This window comes from Rousettus aegyptiacus, unplaced genomic scaffold, assembly GCF_014176215.1.
Source record: "Rousettus aegyptiacus isolate mRouAeg1 unplaced genomic scaffold, mRouAeg1.p scaffold_m13_p_1, whole genome shotgun sequence".
NCBI lineage: Eukaryota > Metazoa > Chordata > Mammalia > Chiroptera > Pteropodidae > Rousettus > Rousettus aegyptiacus.
The window spans coordinates 13519046-13545037 of NW_023416284.1; the positions used below are offsets into that span (position 1 = coordinate 13519046).

General features: G+C 38.6%; 1 protein-coding gene across 1 annotated transcript in view; it reads left to right on the forward strand.

Annotated features, from left to right (window-relative positions):
- ZBTB40 (zinc finger and BTB domain containing 40) overlaps positions 1 to 25992 on the forward strand; it is a 64709-nt gene that overhangs the window by 11031 nt on the left and 27686 nt on the right. The window contains exons 2-3 of the mRNA XM_016149283.2: positions 18402 to 19170; positions 19583 to 19716. Coding sequence (XP_016004769.2) covers positions 18477 to 19170; positions 19583 to 19716 — 828 coding nt within the window. The 5' untranslated portion in view covers positions 18402 to 18476. The remainder of the gene's footprint in view (positions 1 to 18401; positions 19171 to 19582; positions 19717 to 25992) is intronic.

The window sequence follows — 25992 nt, forward strand, 5'->3', positions numbered from 1 at the left end:
TCTACTTTTTGGCTAAGTAACAGCCAAATCAACATTAGTATGCAAGTTTTTGTGTAGACATCTGTTTCCAGTTCTCTTGGGTGTATACCTAGGAGTGGGATTGCTGGGTCATATAGTACCTCTGTGTTTAACTTTTTGAGGAACTGCCAAACAAAACTTTTCCACAACAGCCACACTGTTTTACATTCCCACCAGCAATGTATGAGGGTTCCAATTTCTCCACATCCTCAGCAACACTTGTATTTTCTGTGTTTGTTTTCTTATAGCATCCTGGTGGGTGTGGAATGGTATCTCACTGTGGTTTTGATCTGTAGTTCTCTAATGACTACTGATTTTTAAGCATCTTTTCATAAGCCTATTGGCCATTTTGTATATTTTCTTCGAAGAGGTATCTATTCATATTCTTCACCCATTTTTAAATTGGCTTATTTGTCCTTTTATTGTTGAGTTGTAAGAATCCTAGATACTAATCTGAAATATTGCATTTATATATTCCAGATGCTAGACCCTTATCAGATATATGATTTGAGAATATTTGTTCTCATTCTGTGAGTTGTCTTTTTACTTTCATAATAGCGTCTTTTGATACATAAAAGTTTTAAATTTGATTAAGTCCCAATTTATTTTTTTCTTTGGTCACTTGCGTACCATGTAGAGAGCCTAATATTCCATGATTTGACTGTGTTCCATATTTACTTTAAAATCTCATATTATACATCTAAGTTTCTAGTTTTTTCCCATTAATGCTATTGCCCTGAATACAGTATACATAAATATTTCATTATATTTCTAATTCATTATTTCATTATATCCCTAATTCAAGTGGGACTAAAAGCATAAATGTTTAAAAATTTTTTTCTTCTATCACAGGCTTCTAATTTTTAAAATTTATCTTTCATTATGCAACTGATAATGTAAACATATTCTGGTAAAACATTCAAATAGTGCACATAAAGTATATTCTCCCCAACTCCCCTAAATTCTCACATCTTTCTCCAAGGACATTTTTTATAGCTCTAGGTGAACAGATTACTTCCCCGAAAGATTTTTAGCAGTTTATACTTCCCTCAGTACTGTGTGTGTACCTGTCTCGTTGCTTCCTTCCATGTGTTATTATTAATGCAAGTCATATTTTTATAGTGATATCAGCGAACACTTATGAGTATTTACTGTTGATAGGCACTTTGCTAAAACAATTCAGATGCATTATTTCATCGTCACACCAAAACTCTGAAGACAGTAAGGTTCACGGTGCTTAAAGTGGCTTGTCCACGACCACTAACGGTTCAAGTTAGACTTCGAAGTGAAGTCTGCCAAATCAGAGCCCATAGTCTAAAACCACTGCTTCCCAATTAAATGTTATTGCTGCAAATTTTTCCAGTCTGATTGTCCCCAAATAGTATTAATGTTTTAATTTACATTCTTTAATTATTCATGAGAATAAACTTTTTAATCAGTTTATTGACTTTTTATTTTGTGAATTATGTTTTTCTTTGTCCATTAAACATTTTTTTTAATATTAAGGGTTTCCTTATTGATTTCTATGATCTTCCTATTCTAATATTAACTGTTATTTTTCACTTCATATGATGGTTTTTTGGGGAAGTTTGAATTTTTATGTAGCTAAACCTACTGGTCATTTGTGAATTTCTTCTGTTTCCTTTATGCATAGAAAGGCCTCCTTCATCTTGACCTTGGTGAAATAGTCATTACTATATTATCTTTTAAATATCTTAGTCACTCAAAAAATTTGTTTTGTTTTTGTTAAGTCAAATCTACATACTGTTCTACTGATGACAGTAGTTTGGGAAGTTTGCAATCATGTATTCCTTCAGGTACTTTTGGGCAGTTTTATGGCTTAAGAATAATTATTTTCTTACTGAAAGAGCTATTAATGGTTGATATTTAATCAACATTCAGGGAAAAAAACAGTAAATATGCTGTATGCACACACCTAGTGCTGGTGGCTGCCAGTCTGTGAGATACATAGAAAGCCCTCCCCATCGAGGGCATATTTTGTATGCTTAGGAGTTTGGTATTTTAAAGTACTGGCTTACAAAGCCCAGACACCTGGGTCCCGGGTTTGGCCCTGCCATTACCTAAATATATGACATGGCAGGTTACTTAATTTCTATCAGTTTCTTCATCTGTAAAATGATGGGGCTGAATTATATAGCCTGTAAGGATAATTGTAGCTGCAGACTTCTCTAATTTTTATTATCCTTCTGATCTGGAATCACTTCGTGTACGTTTGGTATTGGTAAGTAATTTTTTAAGTTTTAATCAGTGATGTTTGGCAGAGTGGCCTGATGACAGGCGAAAGAAGGACAAAGGAGGAAGGAGTGGGTGAGGGCACAAAAGGAAAGGGGGTGAGGACTGAATTCTGGTGTAACCGTTGTAAGGTAGATGACCTAGATGGGACTGAGAAGGCGGATAAGTTTGAAGTGAGTTGAAAGCTCCTGGAAGGAGGAGTAGTTCTGATCTGCTATAGATAGATGTTTGGAGCACCATCAGAAGAACCTGTGGGTGGGAGCAACAGGAGGGCACTCCTTACATTCTCAGAGAGACTGAAAAATTAGCACATGATCAGTGCTGTTAGGTACCTGCACAAGGTTACCTCAAGGGCAGAGCTGAGTCCAGCTATATTAAAAGTGAGACTGGAGCCAAGGAAGAGTCCAGGAACTCAGTGATGGAGGTAACAAGACAGAGTGGCAGCTGGTGCTGCTGGTGCAGTGTACATTGACCCTTGAACTCTGCCTGCCAAGTCTGCGGGCCAGGCATTTACTTCCATGGCAAAGACAGATGCACCAAGCTTCCAGTGAATGTAGCATGTTGTCTCCTCTGTGATTCTTAAAAGGCTTTCTGATGATACTTGGGTGAGTTGCATAATCTTGTTGGACATTAGTTTCCTCATCTGTAAATTAGAGATAATGATATCTACCTCACAGGGGTGGTAGGAGAATTAAATAGGAAGTGTGTAGACAGTACTTCGCACAATGGTGGACATTATTACTATCACAGAGCAGTTGACGACCTTGCCAAAGGCATTCAAGAGATTCAAGGATATGACAAAGAGCAGAGACCAGCAAATTGAGCAAATAAGATATTTTAATCACCCCCTCATCACCCCCGCTGATAAGGGAGGGATTCCATCCCTAGACTTATGGCTGAACACATAACACAGATGAGACTGACAGCATTCTGTTAGTTGCAAATACACCTAGCCCCAGAAGAGGACATGGCCTGCCATGCCAGACCACCTGCACTCAGGAGCGGATGAACCAGGGACTGTGGGAAGCAGACTTTACGGTATTAAGAGGATGGAGTGCCCCCTGGTTTCTGCCAGAGGATGTGATTGACTTATTTGAATAATTGGGGGTGCTGGGAGGGGACTGAATTCCACTACTCAGGGACAAGCAGAAACTGTACCTGGTCCCTTTGATAAGGAGAATTGTTTGGCTAAGGGACCTTGTCCGTGGAGCAGAGCGGGTAGTGGAATTTGTGGTTAAGCCCTTTGAGACTTTCCTGATTTTACCAGATGTTGAGGTGGCACAAATGTTGAGCCTTAATTTTAGACTTTTTACTAGGAAGGAGAATACAGGCCTTGAAATGCTGTTTAAGTTTTCAGGGGATCCAGGTAGGAGGAAGTAGAATTATCTAATTCTGTGGGGGAAGACTGATGGTACAGTGGCTAGAAAAGGTGTCACAATAAGTCATATATAGTGTCATGAGCCAAGATCTCTTCACTGTATTCAGTTCAGCATACATTTATTGATTGGCTGTACCATCCTAGGCCTTTAGAGGCTTAGCTAGGTTAGGTTCACTCTAGATCAGGAGCAGTTTGACCTCTAGTTATTTTGGCAGCAGCCAGGGAAGCTGACTAGTCCTGGAAGACCAGGTTGCTGGAATGCATCTTAAAGGAGTTTGGGTTGGTGCCAGGCCATATAAGCTATTCACCTAAAGCCTGGTTATTGGAATCCTCCATATTTTGTAGGTTTTATTCCCAGAGCTATTTGGAGTTCGTTTTTCTGGCTTGAGCCAAGGATATGTGCAAAAAGGAAAGATTTAAGGATGACTTGTGACTTTTTAGAGGTGAAGTGTTGCTTAAATATATAATAATTAGATGGGAAAAAATGTCATTTGAGAACAAGCAATGTTGTGTAGTCCTTTGTATCTCAGAGAGGGTTCCTTGGACCAACGGCATTCATATTACCTGGAGCTTATTAGAAATACAGAATTCAAACCCCACTCCAAAACTTCTGGATCAGAATCTTTTCTTTGACAAGACTCCCAGGTAATTCTTAAGCATATTAAAGTTTGAGAAAATGTTCTAGTGGATAGAAGGGCGTGAGCTTCAGGATCAGGCCAACTGGATTAAAAATCTCAGTTCCTTTCTGATTTGTTATGTGACCTTGGGCCTGTTCTTTAACCTCTTCCCTGTCAGACTTACTTGTAAATTGAGTTTAACTGTCTTGCTGAGTTGTTACTATTAAAGGAGTTAGTGTAAAAAGAAACAATAGAATGCTTAATTATTAGTAGCTCTTATTCATGGTTATTTGATGAATAACATTCTAAAATAATTCAGTAGAATATGAAAAGAGAGAGCAGGACGTCATTAAGACTAACTCAATTGTGAGACATGAATTGATAACTGAGAAAAATATGGTTTCCTGACCAGTGGATGTGGTTGGCTCAGGGTGAGACTGAAGTGTACTTGTTAAGTAACCAGGAGTTGACAGCTATACTTCTTAATAGCTACTGAGCTCTTGGAAGAGAGAATTATCCGCAGAACTGGTACATAAGGCTTGGCATCCAGTGTGGCCTTCACATTATAAAGGAAAGAACCATGACTTGAGAATTGAGACCTGAGCTCAGTTCTGCCCCTTATTAGCTCTGTGGCCCTTAAGGCATTTGGCATCTATGAGCCTTAGAGTTTATCTTTAAAATGAGGGTACAGGAGATGATGAGGCGCAAATCCCAGTATATAAGCAAGGTGGTATTATCTCAGCATCATCCCTACTTGATGTCTACCAGAGAGCTCACTGGATAGCCTTCCAAATCCCCAAAGGTAGATTTTATGCCCGATTCACCCACTTTAGAATCTTCAGTACTGGAGTTCTTCCAAGGTGTTCTGGCTACCTGGATTTACCAATGATCAAAATGTACTTCAGGAAAGCACACAGGCCATTCAGGTATTGCTACAAATCTCAGGGATTGGAACAGTAGTAGACTAGCATTCGGGATGGAATGATGATGGTAGTGATGATAACAATAGGAATAACAATGAATATATATATATGAAAAAATGCTACCATAAACCCAGACGTGTCGAATACAAAAACCTCCATCCCTTACACTATACATTGCTGCCTTTCAGGCCCTCAGTGTAAGAGAAGAGACCAAATGACGGCTGCCTTTGAACTTGAGAAATCTGGGCCCGATGAAAGCTACAGTCACCCTTTTCTAACCTCACCAATCCTCCTTGCGTTCTCAGAAATAATTGCTAGTGGTTCTCTTTTAACTTAGCCGATTCCTTAGATACCTTACATTTTAAATCATCTTTTTGTGTGTAGAAAATGCCCCCATTTCTTGTCTCTGAATGTGTGATCTTTGCTCTAATTATGTTGAGAGTGCCTGTTATTTCACCTGATTCTGGTTGTTTGTGAGATACTAAATAGCCACAGGGTTAAAGCTGACTCAGATCAAAGAGTAGCTCAGCCTCCCAGGACCTCAGTTTCCTCCCTTAAAAAGGGAAGAGATTGGACTAAGGTCATCTGGTCATGTGACAAGAGTACGTGATAGATAAAGTAATGAACTTCTGTTTGCTGAAAGCAATGAATAGAGCTCAGCAAGGTCCTGTCCAGCTTTCTGGTTCCAACAGAGCCCGGCCTCAAGATAGAAGTAAAAGTTTTATTCAGGAGATAGGGATTATCGATAGCAATAGTAAAAAAGAAAAAAAAAGTACTTAAGGAGTCAGGTTGCATCACACCAGAAAATAAGAACCAGATCATGTCTCACACCATGAGATATGTGTACCCCAAGGAGAGTGCAGAATCGTTTGGGGAACCAGAACAAGTATTAGAATGGCTGTTCTCTCTTGATACAGAGATTCAGGCAGAGGCAGGTCTGGCTTCTGCTCCATGGAACTCCAACAATTGTGTAGCGTTAGACAGTATGTATAGGATCCCTATTCTTCCTTCCCATTACTAGTCACTTTTTTCTTATTAGTCTATCCCACCTGTCACTGGTAAAGCTCTGCTTTAATTGTGCTGTTTTCTCATTTAGAAGGCCTCCCTCAAAACAAGTATAAGACCTTGTGCTTGTTTTCTGGCCTTCCTAACCTAGGCAGCCTTATACTCCTCATTTCCTCTTACATGAGTGTTTTTAGAGACCTATCATATCCAGCCTAGTGTCCATAGTAATGATGGCAACTACTTATTAGATGATTTTCCAATTCCAGGTGCAGCGCCAGTTGCCCACACACATGCATTATTTCCGGCCTACATGCCAAGCGTACCTCTTCTGGAACTGGGTTCATGGTTCTCCCTGTCTACAGGTCTTTACCTCCTCACCCTTGTCTGTTGAAATTGTACCTAACTTGCTTTACCCCCTCCAGCTCCTTCCCTTTCCTTGCTACTCACCGGGATAAATCTATTTTGTTTTGTTTTGTTTTTCCCCTTTCTCTTCCTGTCCCTCTTCTTGTCTTAAGGCTTTTTTTTTTTTTTTTTTTTTAAAAAAAAAGAGTTCTGCTTTTGATCCTTCCAGTGTTGGGGCAACTTTATTACAGACTCCCTGTGGACAAGGATCTTGTTTTATATTTCACTTGGCTCCCACCTAACACCTAGCAATAGGCTGAGTAAATAATAGGCAGTTGACTCATAAATAGTTATTGGTTGACGTGTGTTTTGCTGGCTGAAGACTTATGGGAAAATAAGTATAGTAAATCAGGGAATCGCAGGTCGAGTTCCTGAGGCACAGAAAAGAGCCTCTTACTCTCCAGTAGTGGCAGCAAAGTCCTTTAAGTACTATGCTAAGGGCATTACCAGCAGTTGTGGATTTCAGAACGTCTATTTTATTTACTTAAGCAATGCATATTGAAACCGTAAGTCTTTATATTCCTCTTTGTTCGTTAAAGGCATTCCACATTTTCTAACAACTATTACTTAGTTTTCACTTTGACATTTTTTGGTTTTTGTCCTGTATCTGACAATGATTTCTTTGTAACTTAAAGAATCCTCAAACTTGTGATTCCTTTTTGGCAGTAGACAGAATAAAAATTTAAATAAATAAGCAAGTAAATAAATAAATAAATATTCTTTGTGCTCCCTTTAGAAAGCTGGCCTAGTTTTCACTTTGTGTTGAATTCCCATTTGTGTTTTGGGTCATTTTGTAGCACTTGGTTCAACCAATTAAATTTTTCTTTCTAAGTATCTTTATTCTGTATCAGTATAGTCTTTTCTTGAGGCTTTAATATTGTTCCTTTGAGGAACATTCATCTGTCTAGTGCTCTTTTGTTGCTTAAATATTCTTCCCCTGGGACCTTTGACAATTTTCCTAAGCCTAGCAACTTTAATAAGTGCTTAATAACATAATTTAGGTTGCTTCCATACGATAATCTATAGGATTTACTTAGAGAGTCCAACATGCAGTGTTTCCACTCTAGTTTCTTAACTCTGAAAAGCACACTTTAGTGACATTATATCTAGTGCTATATTTTCTCTCCTCCATTTAACTTCCTTGCAATGGGAGTTAGGGGTAAACTCAGTAAAATATATGTTAGAGGCTTTTACATTTCAGTTGTGAGATCAGCAAAGTATAGTTTAGCCTCTATAGTATAATTCAGCAGCCCCAAATCACTAGTGTATCCTTCATGATTATATAGATTTATTTAACGATAGTATTTTGTGCCTGAGAGTGGTTAGTTTATTTACAGATAGATACTTCAGCTGTTATATCAGATGGCTAGTTTCAGAACCATTTCATGAGACTGATTCACACCTTCTCTTGGTAATAATAATAACAGCTAACACATGTAGTATTTACTACACCTAAGCTTTGTTTTAAGTGTAAATCCCCCCCCATGTTAATTCTCTTACAAACAATTTCTAGCTGGTTTTTCAAAAATCCAATCAGAGAATCTGCCCTTTAACAAGAAAGTTTAATCTGCTTCTTTGTCATGATTACTAATACATTTGGGTTCATTTCTACCGTCTTTAGTTGTTTTCTATTTACTACACTTTCTTTGCCTCCCCTTTTCCAACATGCTATTAGATCAATCACATTTTCCTTATTCCCTTTTATAACTCTTGTTTGCAAATATTTATTTAGCTTTTATTCCCTTCTATCCTTACCTGTTAACATACATACTTCACTTAACGGAAGCTAAAGTTAATCATTATTTTCGTCATCCTCTTGGCTCTTAGAACACCCTCACTCTAGTCTTCCTTCTCTCATCTTCCACGTTGCTGAGATTTTAATTTCAGAGAGGCAGTGGATTTTTTAAAACACAGACCTCAGAGCCAGACTGCCTGAGCTTGGACCCTGGCTCTACCGCACACTAGTGTATAACCCTGGGCAAGTCGTGTAACCCCTCTGTGCCACAGTTTTCTTGTCTGTAAAATGGGGGTGATAAGAGCACCTACTTCATAGAGTTGTTGAAAGGATTAAGTGAGTTCATATATGGAAGCATTGAGAACAGTGCCTGGCACATAGTAAGCATTTAGTAAGTGGCAGCTACTGTGGTTGTCATTATTCTGCCTTGTTTTTTAATCTCCCCTTCCCATGCCCGTTTTGAAACAGTCAGTACATTTTAGGTATGTCAACATATTTCTTAATTTCTTTTCATTGAGATATAGTACATGTAGTACAATGAGCTTACGTTTGCTATTTTAAGAATTTTGACAAATATCTACACTTTAAGAACTACTCAAAATAAGATGTAGAACATTTCCATTCTCCCAGAAAGTTCTCTTTTGTCTTTCCATTCAATTCCCTTCACTGTACCACCCCAATAACCTCTACAACCACTGTCTGATTCTTATCAGATATTTCTAATTCCTATAAATCGAGTCATATAATATGGACTCTTTTGTGCCTGGCTTTGACTCAACATAATATTTTTAAGATTTATCCATGTTCTTGCCTGTGTCAGTGGTTCATTCTCTACTATAAGAAACCACTACACAGTTCTTCCAAGTAGTGGTACTATTTTACACTTCCACCAGCAATGTATGAGTCACTCCACATCCTTACCAGCATTTTGGTGTTGTCAGTCTTTCTGATTTTAACTTTCCTAGTGGATATGGTCAGCATTTCCTTTGCTTGCTACTTGCTTTTTCTTTTCTTACATCCTATCTCTGGTTCAGTTCCTTCTTGCAGTAATTCTTTCAGTGACAGTCTCTGAGTCTCTTGTTTGAAGATTTTACTTTAGTCTGGATATAGATACTCGGTTTATTCTTATATTCCTTAATATTTGAAAACTTACTCCATTTTTTACACACCTGTTGTTATTAATGAGAAGTCTGTATCAGTGCAATTGTCATTCTCTTGTAAGTAATATCTTTTCTCTTGGGTTGCTTACAATTTTTTTTCTGTGTTGCGATTTTGATTTTTCATTCTGAAGCTTCATATCTGTCTTTAATTCTAGAAAATTCTCAGTAATTATATATTCAAATTTCTTTTTCCGTACGGTCTCCATCATCTCCATCTGGAAAACCTGTTAGATGCATGTGCAACCTTCTCATTCTGTCTTCCATATCCTTTAACTTCTCTTTCATTCTTCTGTTTCTTTTTTAACTCACTGCTACTTTTTGAGTCATTTTCTCAAACTTCTCTTCCTAATCACTAATTTTCTCCTTAGCTGTATCTAATATATTTAATTCATCAGCGATGAATTTCAGTGACTTAATATTTTATTCCTAGAATGTCTTTGGATACATATGTGGCTTTAAGTATTATGTAGTACTGTTTTGATTGTGTTTTTTTAACATATAAATAGTATTATATTCTAGATCTCATTACAGTTCTTTTTTTTTTTTTCATTCAGCACCGGGTATTTAAGATCAAGTCATCTAAGGAACAAAAAGAACACACTAATCAAAAACTGACTCACAAATATAGGGGATACTTTGGTGATAGACAGAGGGGATGGGAGGTTGAGGGGCTGGGAGAATGGGGTGAAGGGTTAAAGAAGCACAAATTAGTAGTTAGTAGATGGGCCTGAGGATGGGGAGCAAGGCGTAGAGAATGCAGTTAGTATTAATATATTGGCTAGGTGGAAAACCAGAGGAGAGAAGGAGCAATCAGGGGGATCATTTTATAAACTATATAAATGTCTAACCAATGTACTGTATACTTGAAACTAATAACAATAATAATAAAAAGATTTAGTCATGTTTCTGTCTGAATAGCTAGTTGTTACTTCTTTCTAATGCACCATATTCTATAGTATACATCCTGCGTACTTAGTTACATTCTTTTAGCAATGGACATCTGAATTGCATCTCATCTCCCTGCTACAAACAATGCCCCAGTGATCTTTCTGGCCATGTTTCCTTATGGATCGATGTGAGAATTTTTCTAGGATATATATCCAGGAGTATGATTCCCGGGGTTATAAGGCATATATGCACAGAAGATTTCACTAAATATTACCAGAATGTTTTTCAGAACAGCTATGTCAATTTATATACCCATCATTGGTATACTAGATGCATATACATGTTCTACACATTTTACTGTGAGACTGGAAAAATTACTCAACCTCTCTGGGCCTCAGTCTCCCCATCAGTAAAAAGAGGGTAATAACAGCATCTACCTCATCAGGTTGTTAAAAGGATAGCGTGAGTTAATATATATAAAGCATATAGAGCACTTCCTGAATACAATAGATATCAAAATAAATGTTAGCTGCTATCGTAACGATCACGGTTACTATAGTTGTTGCTAATTAAGTAAGTGCCTCTGCATTGCCTAGTTACAGCATTTGCCTATCTTTCTCCTTGGATTTCATTTTTTTTCCCCTAAGATTTGTAGAAATTTCTTATATAGTCTAGATGTTAAATCCTTGTTGCCTTTTAACTTTGCGGCTACTATCTCCTAGTTCTACCATTTGTCCATTTGTCTGTTAATCACATCTACAGATTTCTTTGACAGAAACCTTTAATATCAATGTAGTCAAATTCATCTTTTTGCCCTTTTTTTTTTGGTGGTGGGGAGTATTGTTTAAGAAGTTTCCCTACCCCTCAGGAATACCCTCTGACATTTTCTGCTGTTAGTCTTTATAGATTGACCTTTCACATTTGGTTTGTAATAGTGAGTTCTTTTCTATGTTTTTCTTTTTCCCGGTGTGAGTCTCTGGGCCTTGCATTATGAAAGTATTCCATTTTCTTTTTGCTGTGGCATATCAAAGACTCGTTTTTATGTTAATTTCTCAACTCAGAATTCCTGTATGATACAGGGTATAAATTTGGATCCTACACCTCTGTGACATAGGCCTACATTTTAGCTTTCTTATGAGTGCCTTTTCCCCTACTCAAGGCCTAGATAATTATCAACTTTTATTGCTGTTCCCTGAGCCAGTGGGCAGAGATCTTTCAGACTGCATATCAAGGAGGGATAGGTATTTGAGGCTGTTTTATGCAAGGGCCTCAGTTCCAACTCCCCCGCTTTCCACCCACCTAAAAATATATTTCCAGTCTTCATGCAAGCTTTAATGCTTTCTTCCTCCAAGAATAGGGCCTGTATTGGAGTTTGAAACTCCCGTGCACCACCATGGTCTACCATTCTGGCTTTGATTTTGATGTCTCTTTCATTTCAGGTGCCTGGGGATTCTGCCTCGGCCCCCCCACCCCCACCTTTTTTTTTATTTTTAAGTTTGGATAAAATGAGTTAATATATATAAAGCATTTTTATTTTGTTTTAGCCAGCATTTCTGTGTGTGTAGTAGGAAAAAAGGTCCATTTACATCAGCTCGGTGTGCCATTTTGCCAAAAGTCTGTTCTTTAATTAGTATTCCTATTGAACTCAGTAATATTTCAACTTTCAACATTGCCAGCTTACATTCATGAAGTATCTTTTGATCTCCCCTGAATGTTTTCTACCTTAACTATCACCATTCTCTTTTTATTGGTCAAATTTATACACATGTTTTTGTTATCTATGTGTTGGTAAGCCACATAATTCTGTTCAATTGTTTAAACCTTGCTCAGTTGCTTATTCTGCTAAAGTTATTCTATTATTTTTTAATCTAATTTAGTTGTTAACAAAAATATGAAATAGCTCTGACCACAAGGTCCTATAGTTAATGCTCAAAATACCTCCCTTTGGGCCATTGATATATCTTCTTATTTCTTAATCTCATAAAAAAGTGTGAATATTTACCCCAGAAAAATGACCAAACTACATTTTAAGTAAGTTTTAGTTTGTTCTGAAAATATAATTTCAACCACTTGTTTCTTATTAATAAGAATGTTTAGAAAGATCTAATGTATGTCTAGATAAGTTTTGATTTACTGTAATTCGTAAGGCTTATGTCTTCTTTTCGGGGAAAAAACCACATTTGCTGCTATAATTTGTTCTTTAGAAAAACCACATTGGTGCCTATTTAGTGGTTTATGTTTTGTGTTATTTACAAATTGAATTATTCTGATTTTTCTCAGATATTAAAATAAGTTAATTTACAATTTTTCAAAACCATCTCCTTTCTTGTAAAGATAGCTTCTACTCTTGGCCTGCTCTGAGTCTCATAGAATTTTTTTTCTGTTTTCCACAAGTACCAGGAGATACAGATGCCAGTCCTGCTTCTACTGCTGCTACTATTACAGCAAGTCAGTTAGCTCCTAAGCCACAGTTTCTTTATCTGTTTTTTAAAAGTATGCATTTTTGTAATGCAAGTATTAAGACCAACTTCTCAAACAGTAGGGCTGGATGTCCTCAGAAATACTCTTTTAGTAAAGTAAAAGTATTTTATGAATTCGTGAATGCCCTATGACGTTAGATACCATGGTATTATTAGACAGGGTTTACAGGTTGATCAGAGCTGAAAATTTTACTTTCATTTTAGGAAATTTTTTAAATAAATGAACTTTATTTTTAGAGCAGTTTTAAGTTTTCAGCAAAAACGAGAGGAAAGTAGAGATTTCCCATACATGTACAACCGTCCCTAAAGTCTCACACCACAGTGACACATTTGTTATAATCAGTGAACCTGCACTGGTGTATCATTATCACCCACAGTCCATAGGTTTCATTAGGGTATACTTTTGGTATTGTACATTTCGTAGATCATGACTCAAGCATAATGCATGAATCCACCATTGTAAAATGACACAGAATAGTTTCACTGAAAATCTATGCTTTACCTAATCATCTCGCCCTCACCCCAGCCACTGGCAACCACTGATCTCATGACTGACTCCATAGTTTTGCCTTTTCCAGAATGTCATTTAGTTGGGTTTATATAGTATATAGCCTTCGGATTAGCTTCTTATACTAAGTAATATGCATCTAAGTTTCCTCCATGTCTATCCATGGTTTAATAGCTCCTTTTTTTTTCAGTACTGAGTAATATTCCATTCCTGAATGTACCACAGTTTATTTATCCATTCACCTATGGAAGAGCATCTTGATTGCTTCCAAGAGCTGCTAGTTATGTGTCTTGTACAAAAACATTTGTGTGCAGGTTTTTGCATGGACGTGTTTTCAGTTCATTTGGGTAAATACAAGGAGTGCTATTGCTGGATCATGTGGTAAGGATACGTTTAGTTTTATAAGAAACTGCTCATCAGTCTTCCAAAATGGCTGTACCATTTTGCATTTTCACCAGCAATGAATAAGAGTTTCCATTGCTGCACATCCTCGTGCATTTGGTGTCATCAATGCTTTAGATTTGGCCATTCTAATAGGTGTGCAGTGGTATCACATTGTTGCTCTAATTTGCAATTCCCTAAGGAAATATAATGTTGAACTTCTTTTCACATACTTTCTTGCAGTCAGTCTGTATATCTTCTTTGGTGAGATGTCTGTTAAGGTCTTTGGTACATTTTTTAATCAGGCAGGTTTTTTTTATTGTTGAGTTTCAAGAGTTCTTTGTATCTTTTGGTTGATAGTCCTTTATTAGATTTGTCTTTTGCAAATGTTTTCTCCTAGTCTATGGGTTGTCTTCTCATTCTCTTGACAGTGTCTTTCATAGATCAGAAGTTTCTAAATTATAATTAAGTCCAGCTTATCAGTTATTTCTTTCAGAGATCATGCCTCTGGTTTTGTATTTAAAAATCAGTTGCCATACCAAGTTCACCTAGGTTTTCTCCTTTGTTTAAGGAGTTTTAGAGTTTTGCATTTTATATTCAGGACTATGATTCATTTTGAGTTAGATTTATCAGGGCTGTGAGGTCTGTGTCTAAATTCATTTTTTTAAACATGTAGATGTCCAGTTCAATCACCATTTATTGAAAATACCATCTTTGCTCCATTACGTTGTCATGGCTCCTTTTGTCAAAGATTAGTTGTCTATAGTTTTGTGGGTCAGTTTATCTGCTCTTTCACCAATCCACACTGTCTTAGTTACTATAGATGTAGTAAGTCTGCAAGTTGAGTGGTGTCAGTCCGCCACCCTTGTTCTTCTTCAATATAGTGTTGGCTATTCTGGGTATTTTGCCCCTCTATATAAACTTTAGAATCTGTTTATAACATCCACAAAATAACTTGCTGGGATTTTGATTAGGATTGTGTTGAATCTGTAGATCAGGTTAGGAAGAACAAATCTCGATAATACTGAGATTCATGACCTTGAAGTTTTTGCATGTCATCTACTTTTTCAGTTTAAGCCTCTAGCATATTAATCTTGGTTTTAAAAAATTCCTTGCCTGATAATTCCTGACATATCTGACAGTGGTTCTAATGTTTGCTCAGTCTCTGCAAATTGTGTTTTTTACTTTTTAGTATGCCCTATAATTTTTCCATGAAAGGTAGACATAAAGTACTAGGTAAAAAGAACTGTGGGATATAGGCCTTTAGTGATGGGGTTGATAGGGTGTGGGAGGAGAAAATGTTTATAGACCTATGATTAGGTCTCAGTCTTTTGGTGAGCACGTGCCCCTGGACTATGAACCTCACCAGTGCTTCTGAAGTCCCCCAATCCTTAGGTGGTATGGGATGGCTGAAATGGGTAAAAGTTGGATATTTCCCATCCCCCAGTTAGGTTAGACTGGTAAAATAGTTTCTCCAGAGGGTATGCTTTGTTAAGAAGAATAAAATACTATGGTATATTTAAAAATTGCTTGCTCCCCCTCCCAGAAAAAGGAGGGAATTTTTTATTCAGTATTCGCTATGAGAACCTGGTAGTGCTCTTGGAGATAAAACTCACAAAATTATCACTCGTTCCCTCTGGAGTTTTTAACACTCAGACTTGTCCACACCAAGCCTGCAGCGATTCATCAGTTTCAGTTCAGTTTTCTTAGTCTGGCACTGGTTCCTGTGGAGGTTTCTGTTACTGGGTTTCTGCTCTGAGAAGTTGCGCTTCTCTGCATCTGCTTGTCTGCCTCTCCAGTTTTGGGGGCAGCAGTTTTGCCCTTTGACTTCGCATCTCCGTTGAATCTAAGAAGAGTTGTCGATTTTTGTGTTTGTTCAGCTTTTTACTTGACAGGACGAAATGATGACTGCTAAGCTCCTTAAATGCCGGACCAGAAACTGGAACTTGGAAATATTTTCTTTCTATTTTTATCTGTCGGTTTCAAAAGTGGAAAATGAGGAAATAATGTTGGAATAGAAAGGGCATCATGCATAATCTTGCTAATAAAGGCAACCGGTGTTATTTTGACATGTCTCTAGACCCCTTTCTTACTGTATTTTTTCTTTATACAAGTGAGATTATACAGTTTTGCTATTAGCATGAGATCCTCAAACCTAAAACTGAAATATAGATGTCCTCTTCCCTAAACTATCTTTCTCTTGTATTATCTGGATCATCTCACCATCTACCCCCACTCACCAAACCTGAAACCCGGAGAGTTGTCTCTCTCATCCATTCAGACCCTAAATCATGACAGTTACGCTGACTAAATATTTTTGGCTATCTCTTCTTTCTTCTCTTACCACTTTTCCTGGTCAAAGCCCTCACTGCTTTTTCTCTGAACTCCTGCAGTAATAGAACCTGTCTCTAGCATTATCTCCCTCAAATTCTGTATATGTCTTAATCTAGATCATATATTTAAAATGCATATCTGACCATGTGATTTTGCTGCTTAAAACCCTTCAAACCCTTCACTGGCTCCTAATTGCCTTTAGGATAAATCCAAGCTCCTAAGCCTGGCCTATATATTTCTCTGTGGCCAGAACCCCTGCCTGCCTCTCCAGATTTATCTCCTGACATTCCCTATCCCCTGCTTTATGTTCCACTGCTGCTGAACTCCTTACAATCCCACCTCCTCCTGCTACTCTGTTTTGTTTTCTGACTTGTGCGCTTCATGCAGCCTTCTGGGCTGGGAAAGCCTTTTTTCTCACACTCTTTCCACCTTAGCAGTGCCTACTCATTTATTAACAGGACATCAGTTAGCTCCCACTCAAAACCTTAGTGTAACCCTTGGACTCCCCTCTTCCCCAAAGTGGGTTTCTAGATGTAACTGTCATTACGTTTCCTTCCCATTCATTTAGTCATTCCATCAACTAACCAACAATATTTGTGTTAGGCAGAATTTTAAGTACTGGGATATAGCAAATGATTAAAAAAAAAAAAGTTCCGTCCCTAATGGAGCTTACATTCTAGCAAAGGGAGATCCATAACAAACAAGTAAAAATATGTCAGTAGGTAATAAATACTGTGATGAAAAATAGAGTAAGAGGGGTGGAATATTCTGAGATTGGACAGGATGTTGCTATTTAAAGAACGTGGTCAGGAAAGGCCTCACTGAACATGTGGCCTTTGAGCAGAGACCTGATGGAGGTGAGAGTGAGCCGTGCACCTGTGTGAAGGAACCTTGAGCATCATGCTCACTTTGTCTTAGGATCAGCAAGAAAGACAGTGTGCTTAGAGAATGGTGAGGGGCAGAGTAGTAGATGCCATAGAGGGATTGTATAATAGCCTGCAATTCCTTCTAATGACAGCCAGATCATGAAGGGATCGTAGGCTATTATAAGAACTTGGGCTTTTAGTTTTTACTGTGGGGCCCAAAACTATGGAGGCTTTTTGCAAAGAAATGACAAGATCGGGCTATGTGCTAGAAAGATCATTCTGACTACTGGGTTGAAGATAGGGTGGGGTAGGGATAGTGCTAAGAAGAGGCAGAAGCATGGAGGCCAGTTAGGAGATTGCCAGAACAATCCAGATAAAAGGTGGTGGCGGCTTGGACTGACTAGAGTAGAGCCAGTAGAGGAGGTGATAAGTGGTTGGATTTGGATATATTTTGAAGGTAGCACCATCAAGATTTATGGAGGATTGGATAAGGGTATGAGAAAAAAAGAGGGAATAAGGACGACTTCTAGGTCTTTAGTCTCAACAACTAGAAGGACAGAATTTCTGTGAAATGGGGAAGCTGGTAGAAGAATTTTAGACTCTTAAATTTATAGAATTTTGGATTCTATAAGTTGAAGAACTCTGTCAGGCCTCCAGTCGGAGATGTTGAGTGCATAGTTGGAGGTGGGCATATGGAGTTCAGAGGAGAGGTCTGAGCTCAAGATATAAATCTGAAAGCTGTCAGCATTTAGAGATTTCAAAGGTGGGGTATCAGATGAGAGAGAAGATAAGAGGGGAGATGACTGAGTCCTGGAGCACTCCAAGCTTTAGAGGCCAACGTGATACAGAGGATGTCTGAGCAAAGGAAACTGAGAAGGCTAGTGAGGCAGTGGGAGAACCAGAGAGCAAGAGCAAGTGAAAAATGCACTTTAAAACAGAGGGAATGATGACCCGTGTCTGGTGCTGCAGGTGGGTAAAATAAGATAGGATATTGTGTTGTAAGTCCCTGTTTGTGTATTTGTCTCCTTCAGTGGGCTGAGAAGTCACTGAGAGCAAGAATGCATACAGCACCGTAGTTACTTACAGCTTGGAAATCAGTGATACAGACTGCCATTGAATGGCTGTTCTCCCTTGGGCTGGTTCTCCTGGTCACTTTGCATTTCAGTCTCATTTGTAAAATGGGGAAGTTACAGTATCTTTTCCATTGAGTTCTTGTGAGGATCAAATAAGATCAGATAAAGCACTAAGTATAGTCCCATTCATATAGTTAAACATGTGATAATAATTATTATTAATTTCATATACGGGCACAGTGCTTCTCACTATTCGAGCAACATTTGTCGAATAATCAAGTAAATTGCCTTTTTGTTGATTTGTTTGTTCTAATATTTCATCCAAGGCATTTCCCTGTGTGTTGTAGAATATTAACATGGCATTTTTGGGCTTTCTCTAGGATCTAGTGCTGAACCTCATAAAGTGGGTCCTGGAAGAAGGGAGGAAGAGAACTCCTTGGCGCCGAGCTGATGCGATGGAGCTCCCCAACTATAGCCGGCAGCTGCTGCAGCAGCTCTACACGCTGTGCAAGGAGCAGCAGTTCTGTGACTGCACCATTTCAATTGGTACCATTTATTTCAGGGCCCACAAACTTGTCCTGGCTGCTGCCAGCCTCCTGTTCAAAACCCTGCTGGACAACACAGACACCATCTCCATCGATGCATCTGTGGTGAGCCCCGAGGAGTTTGCTCTCTTGTTAGAAATGATGTACACTGGCAAACTACCTGTGGGCAAGCACAACTTCTCCAAAATCATCTCCTTAGCCGACAGCCTACAGATGTTCGATGTGGCTGTTAGCTGTAAAAATCTTCTGACCAGCCTTGTCAACTGCTCGGTTCAGGGTCAAGTGGTGAGGGATATCTCCGTGCTATCGGCAGACTCATTCAGAAAGGACTCAGAGAAGCCTGAAGCAGAAATCCTCTCCTCAGAGGGTTCTGGAGAGCATCCTTCCCTGGAGGGTTCTACCCCTGCAGGGGGCCCTGTGAAGGCTGAGGCCCAGGAAGCAGTCCACACAGTTGCGCAAGAGATAAGTGTGGATCCTTCCACTGCCCAGGAGATTCAGGGGGATGCGGACGTCCCATTGGAGGCTCCTCATACCTCTCAAGTTGGTTCTCCTTCCCCTGTTGTACAAGCCTTTAGTAAGGCAAAGGAGGCGAGCACAGAACCAGGTAACATTCTGTAATAGTTGTTTTGTAATCTCTCGTCAATTACTAGATTCAATGATCTTTATAATTTTTTTGTTTCATTGATAAATTTACCAAAGACCACTATTAGATTCTTCTTTTAAAAGTATCTGTGTTTTTGAGTGTTAGAAGTCTGAAGCCGAACTACAGAGCAGAAAAGCAGTATTGAAATAACAATGTACCATTTTTTGTACTTACCGATTGCTTTAACTAGGGGGAGGATGGCACAAAGCCGGAAGCTATTAGAGACAATGTTTTCTATTACTCATAACTGATGCACTAGGCATCAATTATAAATGCAGTCTGTGACCTAAAGTTTCTCGGATAACTGAAACTTTTCAAAATCATTTTAAGTAGTGAATCATTGATTTTTTATTTTGTTTTGCTTTATATTCAGAGTATGAGAAGAAACACTACCAGTTGAATTTTCTTCTAGATAATGAAAATATCTTCTCAGATGCACTCTTGGTTACCCAGGATGTTTTAAATAAACTAAAAGAATGTTCAGAAATTAACGATGCACAGAAGAAGGTAGGTACCATGAGTTTTGTTTGCTGGTTTAGTGTTCTCAGGGTACCAGATGTGCTTCCCATATGAGGCAGAAATATGAAAATGCAAAATACCCCAGAGTCTCAATTTTTTTTCAAAGTTTAATTTTTTTTTGACATTTATTCCCTAAAAGACAGCCTTGCAAAGTACTAGGCAGGATGCTTTCAAAACAAAATTCTAGTTCAATTACAAAGTAAATCTCAACTTATAGCCAGTTTTGATCTCGAATATTTAACTGATTATACCATTTTCTCTGATTAATCAAGGATTAAAAAAAAACAATAACACTGAAAACATGCTACAAAAAGGATGTAATATAAACTTACATAGTAAATTGCATCCAATTTTAGGAACACAATGTCTGGTTTCAGACATCAAAACAATGGTGAACATTCGTTGAACATTTATTGTGCTATGTTTGGTACATATGTTATTTAATCCTCACAGAAATCATATTTTACTATTTTTCAGCCTTGTTTTATAGATGAGAAAACTGTCTCAAAGATGTGATATATCTTGGCCAAGGTCACAGAGCTTATAAGACTCTGAGCAAGAATTCAAACCTAAGCATTCTGACTTTGAGCCGTTCTCTTACATGTTGAGTTAATATTGCCTCCCAACAGGGTAAAAATGATGTGTATATGCCATGTATATATAAATGCTTTACTGACTGACAGAAACTGCCAAATAGTTATCATGCTCTATTTCTTAGCTGACAGGTTTTTTTCCTTCAATATCTCAGTAAGGCGCATCCCCATCAGTGGGCTCCTTGCGACCTAATTCCTCATGACCTTGCAGGAGTAACTCCACAGCCACTTTAGAACTCCCCTTGCCTCCTCTTTCTCCCAGCCGAGTCTCCGTTCTGCGAGGTGCTGGCAGAGAGGGCTCTGCTCCCGTAGGCTTGCTCACCTGGTTGGTGGGCTAGTATTTGGCGGTTTCCACATCGCCATAGGCAATTTAGGTTTTGTTAGTTACTATTAATCCAAGAAATAAATGCCTTCTATTATTTAAACATACCCCTGATACATAGCAAGTTGCTTAAAAAAATAAATCAAGGTCAAGTATTTATTTTAACAATGGTTAATTGACAGTCGGCTGTAAGTTGTTTTGAGAGATAAGCTATTTACAAGACTGGGCTAAAGCAGATGATTCTCTTAGGGAAGTTTCAGGTTGTAAATCCTTGGTACTCTTTGTACCAATTATGCTGAAGGACATTATGGTTTTATATTTTTGCACTTGGATGTCCTCTTAACTGTTCAATCCATCATTTTTGTCACTAGTTCGTTACCTTGATAGCTGTAGGCACACCTCTTTATTTTCTCTCTTAAGACTTCCTCTCCAAAGGAGCAACATCATTCCTTAGATCAGCAATACTGAAATTATTAGTGACACCTCTGTACTTATTTCAGCTGTGTCTTACACATTTTTTTCCTAACACTGGTACCTAAAAGTGTCTGGCACGTAACAGGTGCTCAAAAATATTTACCGTACATGGGTTCATTTAACATTTTTTCCCCTCCAATTCTTGTCCTAATCTTTTGATGGCAATAACATTAATAGTACTTTGAAAGAACACTGAATCACTGTTGGTGATCATTATAGGCTTATGTTATTTCTTCCTCAGTTTTAGAGGTCAGAGTAAGGGCTCCACAAATCATTTGGTGGCTGCATTTAAAACTGATTCTGTTATATTCCATAATAAATGTTTTTGCTGCAGGAAGAAAAAGGAAGAAGATACTTTAAGAACATAGGATTAAATTAAATAAAATACAGAGTTAGGGAAGTACTGCTTTGTACTGAGGCCCTACTCCTCTCTCTCTCAAGCTATGGTAGAACTTGGAAATCTCTATCTTTAGCAAGTTCCTCAGGAGCTGCAGTTTTGGTATCTCTAAACCACGTTTTGAGAATCACTGCTGGTAAACTAATGGCTTACAGAATTCTTAGTGCATGATGCTGGGTGTCTCAGTGTCTATGCTAACATCTCTCAAAGTCTTGAGGGGTTGCTGAATACCCATTTTCCCCAAATATTACTCTTGGCTTACCCCTTGATTCAGCACATATTTACTGAGCAACTGATATGTGCCTGGCATTGAGCTGGTTACAAGGAAAACAAACATAAATAGGACTTAATCCCTGTCCTTAAAGATTATGTCTTGACAGCAAAGAAATTCTGCCACCTGTGTAATTTGGGGAGAAGTTTATGCAGAAGTCACCAAACTATAGGAATCACCAAAGACTTAGGTCTTCAGTGTATTTAAGAACAGTTCACTTGGAATGGCATGCTACATTTCAGCTACAATTGTAAAGATTGTTTGGAGGGTTTCATTTGTTTGTTGTTGTTTTTCTGTTTATACATTTTTAGCTCCCAATGATCTTTTTGAATGTTTTTTGTTGTTGAAAGTTATTTGGTTAATCAGTCATAACATAACTTGAGGTAGCTTAACATTAAAAATAATCCACCGTTACGTGTGATTTTGAGACTTGTTGTAAGGCTTTTGAGAGATGTTCTGATTGAGATGGACCAGCTTCTTCCTTTTCTGAAAAATGAATATAGGGTGTGTAGCAGGCCTGCATTGAGATTAGAGAGGACACCATGAACCAGTGTCTTGATTATTTTATTTCCTGAGATAAATGATGAGAGGTGGCAAAGCCATTCCCTGAGCAATGATTGCAGCAACATGAGAAGAGGCTGGGCTGCTCGAATTGTGTGAAGCCAAAGCCAGAACTGATTAAGGGGAAGTCTCCTGGGTGCCGGGATGGGGACGTGTCTTCTGCCTGTCTTTATCTCAGTATACTACCCCCTGCCCATTAGAAAAAGCAGATACTGACCTAAGAGGCTTTCTGGCTGAGCCGAGTAACATCTTTATTTAAAAGGCAGACGCGGGCTTTTTTTCAGCTTCTACGCCAGAACTTTTGTCTTCTTTATTCTTAGCCATGTCCCTGCTTTTAATTAATTGTGCATATAACAAAGTGAGTCTTTCACTACAATAAGGAGATAACTGTTTCTACTATTGATTTCCTTGCTGTTTGATCCACTTTTCACCTCACGTTCTAGAAAGACTCCCAAAGCTGACGATGTAGTAGCATTTTTTTTCTCCTTCAACTTTGTTTCAAAGGCACTTAAGTCCCATCTCCTCTGTGAATCTAATGTTTTCAGCCATGTCGCTGCTTTGGAGGTTTGTCAAGTTCAGGTTCGTATTTCGTAGACTGTGTTTGCTAACAGGGTAGGCTGACCCTCTTGAGAAGTAGTCAGTAGGATTCATTTTGCAGGTCTGTGAGAGATGAAAATAAGCTGTTGTTTTTCCACATCTCCTCTGTCCTAGTTATTAAGTCTAAGATCTGCTGCCACAGATAGAAGGCTAGTGCTTTTATGGCAAGGAAATTACATTAGGGTAAGCGTTTATTAACCATCTACTGTGTACCAGTCTATACTAATTGAGACCAAGAGAAATGTTACAGATCGTCTGGCTACTGCTATAGTGTTCAAAGTGATGTGGATTCCAGTAAGCCCAGTAGAATCCAGTGTAAATGGATTTGGTTACACTCAAAATCTGGGAGATGGAACTGAGAGAAAGGGGTGCTAGGTCAAATGAATGAGTTCAGTGTTTCATCCAGGCTGCTCTGCCTACTCGCCAAGTGACCTTGGGCAGGTTGCTTCCCCTCTCGGACTCTCATTTAACTAGTCATAGTAATGCCTCCTAGGATTGACGAGAGGGGCAAAGTCGATGGCACAGTGTCTGGGATGGTGTTGAGCTCTTGGGGTCTGTGGCCTTCGGCGTTTAGGGGAAGCATGAGTGAGCAAGAATACAGTGCCACCCAAACACATCTGAAAGCAGCAGGCAAACAGGAAAATAAGTAAATTCAGTTAAAAGACCTGAGTGTAAGGGAAAGATTAAATGGTTTTTCATATATAATAGAGAGAAAGGAAACTGTCCCATCTTTAAATATATCGACCTATATTTTACAGACAAAAATGCATTGATTATACATGTGACTATGAATTGATAGGAATTTATTGACATGTCTTTAACTGTAAGAATCAGAGGAGCTCCAAATGCATGGTCGAAGAATAAAACTCCGTTTTGGTTCACCTCTTAGAGTTCTGTAACATGGTAGCCGTCAGTGAGCTCCAGCCCATAGCAATATGTGATACCCTTCTGTTGAGGCAGATACACTATTTCAGAAAAGGGCTCACTTCGCTCTGGAGCCCCAGGCAGCATGGGCAGCTGATGGAGTAACAGTTATGAACGCTGGCTCTGATACAGGTCCCCAGTAGGTTCTGGAAGGAAGAGCAGGGCCATCCAGGCAATAGACTGCTCCCTCCTGGCCCTTTCATCAGCCCACCCCTGTTTCTCTCCCCAGATGGTCACCCTAGCTAGCATCACTGCTGAGCAGCGAAGTTAACAAATGTTTTAATTTCACTGCCGAGCAGTTCTGCAAAGGAGGAGAAAGCAGAGAGGATAATGAGAAGCATATCCGATGCCACCACTGATGAAAGTGTCTCTTCTCCAGTGGCTCACATGATAACACCAGACAAATCAGACGCTAAGAAAGGTGGATTTGGGATATTTGGAGAGCTTCGGGTGAACAAAACTGGCCAAGCATAGAATGAGATAGCTATTTGCTATATCAATTATGATGCACTAAAGAAAGGAAGGAATGAAAAGGAAAATAAAGAGGAAGAAACATGTTTACTAAGGGCATTAGCAGCGAGTGAGTCTTTATTGGTTATCTGTTGCTGTGTAACAAATTGGAAGGTGTAGCAGCTTAAAAGAACAAACATTTATTACCTCCCGTTCTGTGGGTCAGGACTCCAGACACAGCATAGCTGAGTCCCTGGCCCCATGGTTCTTCACAGGGCTGCCTCGGGTGTCAGCCAGGGCTGTAGACATCTTAAGGCTCACCTGGGGGCATGCTTTTTCTGAGCTCACTCACATGACTGTGTTGTCTAAAGACATCAATTGCCTGCAACGTGGGCCTCTCTGTAGGGCAGCTCACAACAAGGCAGCTGGTGCCCAGAGCAAAGGCAGAGAGAGTGAGAGCGCACACACAGGCAAGATGGAAGTCTAGGAACCTAACCTCAGAAGTGGCATCCTGTTACTTTTGTCCTATAATCTTCCTTAGTCATTAGGTTCAGTCCAAAGGGCATAAGTGCCTGGAAGCGTGGATATTGAGAACCATTTTAGAGGCAGACCACCTACCTCAGGTCCTTACTGCTGTCCCTGACATTCTAAAGAGATTTAGGCCAGCCAACAAAAGCATGATGGGATAAGTAAACTAAAGGGAATTAAGCAATCCGTTGATGCCTTTATCTCATTATTTTTAAAATAGAGACAAGATAAGTTCAAGGGAGTTACTTATTCCAATAAAATCTTAATAAGGATTGCCATGTTTTATCTTTTAAGAGATAACCAAAATACATAGGGACCTTTAAAAAATGTTTAATTGAGCTTTATGCAGCCATTCTGTGATCAGGAAACAAACTAAATCTAACTCAGTTATAAATACTGTTTATTTGGGAGGAGGGGGAGAAAAACAATCTCTCGAAACAAAAATTTTAAGTGTATAATTACTACCAAAATTTATAACTGTCTAGCTGAACTTTGAAAGTGTAGATACTGAGGAGATCCTTTCATTGTGTGTATGTGTGTTTTTGTATATAGAAAACCTTAGCTTTTTGCTCTCTAAAGACTCTTCAGAAAATTCTATTTTCTGTTATAGTATCGACAGTAAAAAACATCAAAGTTAGCTTATAGTTTTGCCAAGTAGAAATGCAAAGACTATACTAAGAGTATACACATGAAATTAAGTTTTGGTTACCAGATTTTTTCCAGATAAATTTATTATTGCCAAAATAGAAATATTAATCCTGCATTCCAGTTGGCCTTCCTTTCATTTGTATGAGAGATGCTCTTTCAGCCCAAGGAAAGGAATGCTAATTTTGTTTCTTTTATCACTGGAGTGTCGATATTTTTTGTACTCTAGGTTTGGAAGAGCCAAGATGGTGAGTTTGGTTTCAGACATATGGTGCTGAGACCTCTGGAGAATCAGGCATATCTAGCAGAAACTGTGTGGCTCTGTATTTAAACACAGAGTTCAGGATCGGAGAGCTATTTTTCAGGGGTATCTGCATAAAGGTGACAGTAAAGGCTATACATTTGAGATCTTTCCAAAAAGGAGAGAACAAAGAGAGAAAAAATAAAAGAGTTGAGACCAGTCTTACTGCTTATGGTTATGGATTTGGAAGAAGAACCATTG